Source organism: Cajanus cajan, chromosome 8, assembly GCF_000230855.2.
Source record: "Cajanus cajan strain Asha chromosome 8, NIPB_CcT2T_4, whole genome shotgun sequence".
Classification (NCBI taxonomy): Eukaryota; Viridiplantae; Streptophyta; class Magnoliopsida; order Fabales; family Fabaceae; genus Cajanus; species Cajanus cajan.
Genome location: NC_138524.1, coordinates 6083963 through 6092111, shown reverse-complemented (window position 1 = coordinate 6092111; position 8149 = coordinate 6083963). Strand labels below are relative to the sequence as shown.

The window sequence follows — 8149 nt, the reverse complement described above, 5'->3', positions numbered from 1 at the left end:
TAATGCTCTATCACACACAAAATTGAAACTATTGAAATTTCCTTAATAAATTTTCAAATATAATAAGCTTGACTAAAAGAGAAACTATTTTTTAGTTTTTTTTTCTTGTTGTATTTTAATACCTTAAATCATACAATTTTTATCTCAAGTCTTTCATTTCAAACTAAAAATTAAAAATTCTTTAATTTTGATTTTTACTTTCAAGTAGACGTCAAATTATAACATATAATCATATAATATCACAATTAGAATAAATCATTTTTACATACACACAAGAATTAGTGTTTATTAAACTTATCCTACCATTGCTTATTTGTTTGTTTTAAACCATTCAATATAAGCTTACAAATCTTGTATTATTGTCTTGATATAAAATAATCTTGTGGATCTCAATGTAATTTTCTTTTATTGATCCATCATGCCTACATTTTATTTTAACAAATCATTTCATTTCATTAGCATTTTATATTTTATTTTATACTTATTAATAAAACAACCTCTAAGGTAACAATAATTTTATACTTTCATTTTGTACATTATTTATACATATTAGTTGACTACATTTGAGCATATATGATAATGTATGTATTTTCAACATTTCTATTATGATTAAATCTATAATTTTATTTTTATTTTTCTCATCAAATTAATAAATAAATAATAATAATTGGTTTTTTCATTGCATCATGCACAAAATTTGATCACATAATAAATATCAAATAAATTTGATCATACATTATATAAGAAACAATCATCAAAACAAGATTTTTAACATATACAACTAATTAAAACAATAATATTACAAAATAATAAATCATTTTTTTTCTAAATAGCCTTTTAATTGCATATTAGATATTATTAACTATTTATTTTTTATCACATTTTATTTCCTATTTTTTTCATAAACATTTTGTAAATTGTTTTACACAAAAATCAAATAAAAAATTTGATATACAATTAAAGAGAATATGACTTATCTGTATTTTTGGGGAGTTTTCAATTAATTTGATTTTACTACCTCATTGTATTCTCAAACAAGTTATGGATTATGTAATCAAAAAAAAAAAAAAACAAGTTATGGATTCATCTTCAAAATATTGTCAGTCTCCAATTACTTAGAGAATATTAACAATCTTTGGATTTGTCATATTGTTGTTAGTTTCATCAAAGAGTTTAAGTTTTGATACATTAACCAAATCAATTTCATAAACAACAAATTTATTAGAACAATACAATAATAAAAGATAAAGAATTTGCTTTCAGATTGTTAGAAAATATTAAAAAATAATAATAAAAGAGAATATTATGTCGTGACAAAAATCACCGTCTTGAAAGCGAATTCTCAATAGACTTCTAATGCAACTCAATAACCAATTTAATTCTCAAGACTTACATTAGGATGTGTTTAAACTCATATACTTGAAGTCAAATACGTTAGAGTTTCACAACAAAAAATATGAAAAAATGTAAAAAAAATAGATAATCATCTCTCTTTTAAGACTCACTCCATTTATCTTATTTAATCTCTTTTTTTTTAATTTTTAATAAAGATATGAAATATCTCAATTCCACTAATATAATATAAAAGAAATTAATCTGTTGACAAATAATAATAAATACTTTTAATAACAATAATAACAAAAACAATTAATATCTCAATATATAATACTACTAAAATAATTAACATTTCCTACCAATTTTTACTCACATTCTCCCTCAACCATTCTCCTCCTACTAACCTCCCCTCACCTTCCTCATCCATTCTCCTCCTACCTACTTCTTCTCACTTTCTTCCTCAACCCTTCTCCTCCTATCAATCTCCTGTATACCAGACAGACACAGTGTAAAGGACATAAGTTTTAAAACTAGCAGAGTAGCAGTGTAAGAAATTAATATTTGCTAAGATTACATATACTAGTCAAAAGAAAGAAAAAAATTCACTATTTATCCCCCTAACTTTGAACAGAAAATTTCGATTTCATCCGGTGAGATTTAGTAAAACAGCCTTCTAAATTTGAATTTAATCAAATACATTATTAAATTTGAAAAACTACATATTTACATTTTAAAAAATATGTTATTCACACAATAACTTAAACAAAAATATACTAATGGGAGTTGGGTCTACAGTATTAGCAAAAGACTAGAAGGAATTAGTCTTGCACGTGAAAGGGTTCAAAATTCCGTTAAAAGTAGTGTTCAAATTAGTGACTTTGTTGAATCAAGATTATTTCTAAAAGAAGATTTATAAGAGAAAAAAGACTCATAATAATTTATATAATAATATTTTTTCTATTTTTTTACCACATAATTTATTAAACTAGCAATATTAATTTTTTTAAAAAAATATTAATTCGTAAATAAATAGGAATAAAATCTCTCCACCTTCATAAATGGTTAGTTTTTTTTTTTAATAATTTACTGTATAGTTGTTAAACTTTTCTACCGTATTGTAAATAAACTACTTTTAAAAATTAAATAATCAGTATATATATATTTCTAAAAATGTTTCAAATAATTTAGTTAAAACTGGAAATTTTACTTGAATTAGCTAGTAGCCAAAAAAATTCTAAAAATGTTTCAAATAATTTAGTTAAAACTGGAAATTTTACTTGAATTAGCTAGTAGCCAAAAAAGTACGCCACCAAAACTTGTCAATTTTGACTGCCACCAATAGAAGAAATTATTAAATACGTATTATAAAGTTTTCCATACACTGTTTTAGGAGAGAAAAATAAAAAGAAAAAATAAAATAAATTTTTTTATAAATTAAAATTAGTTTTTGCATAAATTAATTTATAAAAATTCTCATATATATTATATTTTTTAAAATTTAATTTTTAATTTATGCATTAAATAATTTTAATTTAAAAAAAATACTCAACTTTTTATTATACTATTTTTTTGTTTTAAGTGTTTTTGAAAAAGTTTATCTAAACAAACTTGTATTTTAAAACTACTGATTTTTTATGGTCTTCACTATTGTTTATAATACATATTCAAAAAAATTAATTATAAAAATAATTAATAACTTAATTATATATTATTTTTAAATGTGATCAGGTAGATCGACAATCTAATAAATAATTAAAAGCTCAAAATTTCTTTCAGATAAGACTAATGATATTCTATAATATTTTAACTTAGTTTGCAAAAATGTATATTTTGTAGATCTAACAACTTTTCTTTTTTTTGTAAAGATAGAAAAAATTATAAAGATGATCGCGAGAATTGAACTTATGTCCTCATACTTCTAATTACCTCAATCCTTCCCCACCCAACCATTATATGCTAACCCTACCTACTCAACCACTATGTTAACCCTAATAGTCTATCTAACATGTTTCATAATAAGAAAAGAAAAAGACCTGGACAGAGGAAAAATGTATAATTGTACACATTTGTTTAATAAATAAAAAAGATTTTGGTTGATAATAAGTAGACGAGTTTTACACTCAAAACTCACAAGTAAATCCTAACTGGCTGCAGGAGATGTACATTCCATATGAGACAAAACATAGTCCCCACATACAATTAATTCTTTTCAACCTTATGTAAGCCATTACTCAACACTGGATAAGATAGATGTGGGAAAATAATTTCGATAAACAGCATACATGTTAGGTCTGAATTTTATCTAGTAAAGAGGCCTAGCATTACTATAAATATTAGCCATTGAGAAGTTAGCAATACTTGTGTGAAAGTGTGGGATATTTTAGAGATAGAGAAGAGAAATGGCTCAGGTAAACATAGGTAGCAAAAACAGATGGTCTTTGCAAGGGATGACGGCTTTGGTCACCGGTGGATCCAAAGGAATCGGGTTAGGTTACTATCTCAAGTTCTTCTTCCACACATTAATTCATTTCATTTTATATTCCTTCTACATATATTCTTAATTTGAAAGTCGTTACTAAAAATACATGTTTCTCTGCTATCAATTGACAACGACAACTATGCTGAGATATTAAACAAAATGTGTTAGTGTTATAATTTTTTTTTAGTAGAGTTCGAATATGATGGATTAAAAAAATAATTAATTACAACCAAGCTAGTTGTTTAATTTTTAGTGATTTGTACCAGGAGTGTACAAAAAATTCAAATTGATTCGAATCGATCCATAACCGACCTGATCTGTATTGAAAAATCTGATTCATTTTGAAAAAAATCTGAACCGAATCACTTTATAAAACTGGTTCAGTTATCTGATTCATTTTTATAAAATGGATCGGTTCGGTTCGGTTCGATTTGGTCTTTTAAAAAAACTGATCCATATATGAGTAAAAAGTGGATAACTGCACCGCACCAAACCGACCCATATTTTAAAAAAATCAAACCAATCCACTTTATAAAAAATGGATGGATTAACTGATTCACTTTTATAAAACGGTTCGATTCAAATTTTTTTTAAAAATCGATCCATTAACACCCTTAATTTGTCCCATATCAAAGACAATAATAATTGTACAACTAGAGAGTAACATGAGACTTATTTCTCACAATTTCTCTGAGATATTCTTACTATAGATATGCTATTGTGGAGGAGCTGGCACAGCTTGGAGCCAGAGTACACACTTGCTCTCGTAACGAAGCTCAACTCAATGAATGCTTACATCAATGGACCGCAAAAGGATACAGAGTAACCGGTTCAGTTTGTGACATGGCGTCACGTGCAGACAGAAAAGAGCTCATAGCTAGAGTCTCCTCTGAGTTTAATGGCAAACTCAACATTCTTGTCAGTAATTCATTTGAATGCCATGAAATTTAAGTATTCGTTTTAGTACTTAGTATTTGTCACATTTATAAACTGGTGTAGGTAAACAACGTGGGAACAAACGTACCCAAACGGACTTTGGATGTTACGGAGGAAGATTTCTCACTTCTGATTAGTACCAATCTTGAATCCTCTTACCACATAAGCCAGATTGCACATCCTCTCCTAAAAGCTTCAGAGGCTGCAAGCATCGTTTTTGTATCATCCATTGCTGGTGTGGTGTCGATAAATGTAGGATCCGTTTATGGTGCAACAAAAGGTAATAATCATTTCTTTCATTGTATTTTTTCATTCATGTTGATATGATAATTACCTATGTAATTGACATGCAGGAGCAATGAACCAATTGACAAAAAATTTGGCTTGTGAGTGGGCCAAAGACAACATAAGGACTAATTCCGTAGCACCAGGGCCAATCAAAACCGCTCTTGCTGCCGAAGTAATTTTCTAAGTAGCATTCTTGTTAATTAGAGAATCATTGCATGAGAAGTGTTAGTAACACACATTTCTTTACAGGTTCTTAAATATCCAAAAATTCATGATGGTTTCATTTCGCAAACCCCACTTGGACGAATAGGAGAGGCAGAGGAGGTATCTTCATTGGTGGCGTTTCTGTGCTTACCTGCAGCCTCTTTCATAACAGGACAAACCATTTGTGTTGATGGCGGGCTAACGGTGAATGGTCTCCATGCAGACTTTGAATAGAAGCAAGGCCTGTGCACTCCTGTTGTACTAGTCTTTGTCTTAACTCTTAATTAATAATAAGAATAAAGAGTGTGTGTGTCCTTTGGTTCAATCTTATCCTTTGCACAGGTGAAAATTTCAGCGAAAAAGAAAACATGGGTTGGAATTGCAATTATGAATAATCACAAAGTTTGTCTTTCAATGTAATGGGCCATGCTTAATGGTGATAATAAATGCCAGATATTACTGCAGATCTGTATCAGTTCGCTTTTTGGTTGCTAACTTCAAAATTGACTTGTCCTACAAAGTGAATTCACGTGGAGTGATCAAATTTTTATTAGCACGAAAGGTTCAACACGACTCTATTTATTCGTTAGAAAAATGGTAACTGTGGAGTTATGATCGTAAGCAATGACGACAAACATAACTCCACAATTACCATCACCGTGACAATCATCACTTTCATTATCACATCATTGTTTTTTTCTTATCTCCAACTCTTTCACAATTAAATTAGTAATGATAAGAATAATAATAATAAAGATAATAACAAAAATAATCATAATTATAAAGATGATAATAATTATAATGACAATAATATATTCAACGTAATAATACATTGATATATAAGTGTTTATAATAAAATTTTAATTATAAATAATTTTTTATTTTTAATTTTAATTTATTAATTATTATTAATTGTTCATATGTTGTCATGTAAATAAATTATAATTTAAACACTTGTATATTAACTACTATTATTCTGTTCGAGTTCACGATTGTGAATTTCTCTGCCTAAATACGAAGTATGGAGTTTGTTCGTGACTTCGTGTTCACCTTTGTAAACTCCTTTAGAGCATCTGCAACGGAGTTGCTTATAAGCAACTCCATATGTCACATTAGCTCTGTCTCACTTTGTGGGTTGCTTAAATTTTAGAAAATTGTTTGTAGAAGTAACTCTGCTAAAATTTAAGCAATCCATAAAGTGAGTCAACTAATTTGGCAGTGATGTGGCACAAGAATTGCTTATAAGCAACCTTCATTGGAGATACTCTTAGACTTCCCAAATGTTTTTTGTGCTTCATATATCAACCAAGTCCCAAAAACTCTTAGTTTCACTTGTGATGATTTTTTATGCTTTTTTTTAATCTTATTTTTTCCTCAAAAATATTTTAAAATATGGGGAAAAAATATGTATATCAAGTTTTATAACTTTAATGGAAGAAATACATATATTCTTATAGCAGTATCTTGATGATTTATAAATTTCAAATACTCTTTCATAAAAATTAAAAAAAATGAAAACAGACATGTATTTATTATTATTTAATATTTTTTTATTAAGTATTATAAAAAAAAAATAGAATGTATTGTAATGTGATCTAAATTAAGAATTAGGTAAATAGTATTATGCAGCGAAAGAAAATCACAAAAACTACTACAAAAAATTATGTATTAAAAGTTAATGAAATATGAATGAGATAAAGGGGATTTAATTAATAGAAAAGGAATGCTTTACCACAAAAGTCAATGTATTAAGTGTTAGATTAATGAATATTGATTTTAAAATATGTAAATAAGTAGGTTAAACATATAATTTAGAAAAATGGCGTCAAAACTTGCTTACTCGTACATATATTGTTTTTTATAGTTGGTTTTCTTAATTTTTTTTTCACTTATTTCTTCTTTAAAAATATTTTGAAATATGAATATATATATATATATATATATATATATATATATATATACCAAGTGTTATAACTTTAATGGAAGAAGTACATATTCTGATAGAACTATCCCAATGATTTATAAATTTCAAAAACTCTTTCATAAAAAAATAAAAAAATACCTTTATGCATGGTCAAATATGTTCATAGAAAAAATGTATAGTCAATATTTTTTTTTAATACTAGAAGGGGAAAAGAGAATATAACACCTAGCACTAAACAGCGAGAATAACAAAAAAGAAAATTAGATAAATCAATTTTTCATGATCTCAACCAAAATTTATATAATAAATATTTAAATTTATAAATTATGAAATGAATTGATAACGATTAATGGAAATCATGGAGATAGACAACAACCAAATTAAATAAATAATAGAAAACTCGTTAGATTTAGAATTTATTTTAGACATGACTAACGATGTTTTTGTAATTAATACTTTTTATTTGGGTAGAAAACCTGTATACTTTGTCTCATATGTTCATAATAGTAGGTTGTGCACTAACTGAAGCGTGTCTACTGCAGGTTCAAAACTATTCTCCATGGTCCAACCTTAACCGCTCTTTCTCAACACCCAAAAAGACGTTTTAGTTATTATTTATATCTATACAGGATACTGTTTTTAAGTAATTACTTATCTTTATATTTGGGATACTATTATTTTATTTTATTGTAAAAAAAAATATTTTTATCAAATTTAAGACTTAAAATTGAAGGACCAATCATTATATTGATCAATACATTTTTATTATTTATTTTTATTTTTATTTTATTTTTAATAAAGATATAAAGAGTTTCCTAATAAATTATTATAAAAGTACGTATTTGGCTGTGATTTCCACTTTTTAATGCATTATTATATCTTTCAAAGAAAAAGAAATAATTTCTCATGTTTTTCCTTTGGAGAATATTAACCATTCTTTGGAGAATATAAATAAATATTAGCCATTGAGAAGTTAGTAGTAT

The 8149-nt window shown here is 26.5% G+C and overlaps 1 protein-coding gene across 1 annotated transcript; it reads left to right on the top strand.

The window, feature by feature from the left end:
• The first annotated feature begins 3646 nt into the window (after window positions 1-3646).
• Window positions 3647-5706, top strand: LOC109790327 (tropinone reductase homolog At5g06060). The gene is made up of 5 exons (XM_020349462.2): window positions 3647-3820; window positions 4525-4732; window positions 4814-5030; window positions 5104-5210; window positions 5288-5706. Exons 1-5 carry the CDS (start codon window positions 3735-3737, stop codon window positions 5474-5476), a joined length of 807 nt encoding a protein of 268 aa, XP_020205051.2. The 5' UTR covers window positions 3647-3734; the 3' UTR covers window positions 5477-5706.
• The last annotated feature ends 2443 nt before the right edge of the window (window positions 5707-8149 follow it).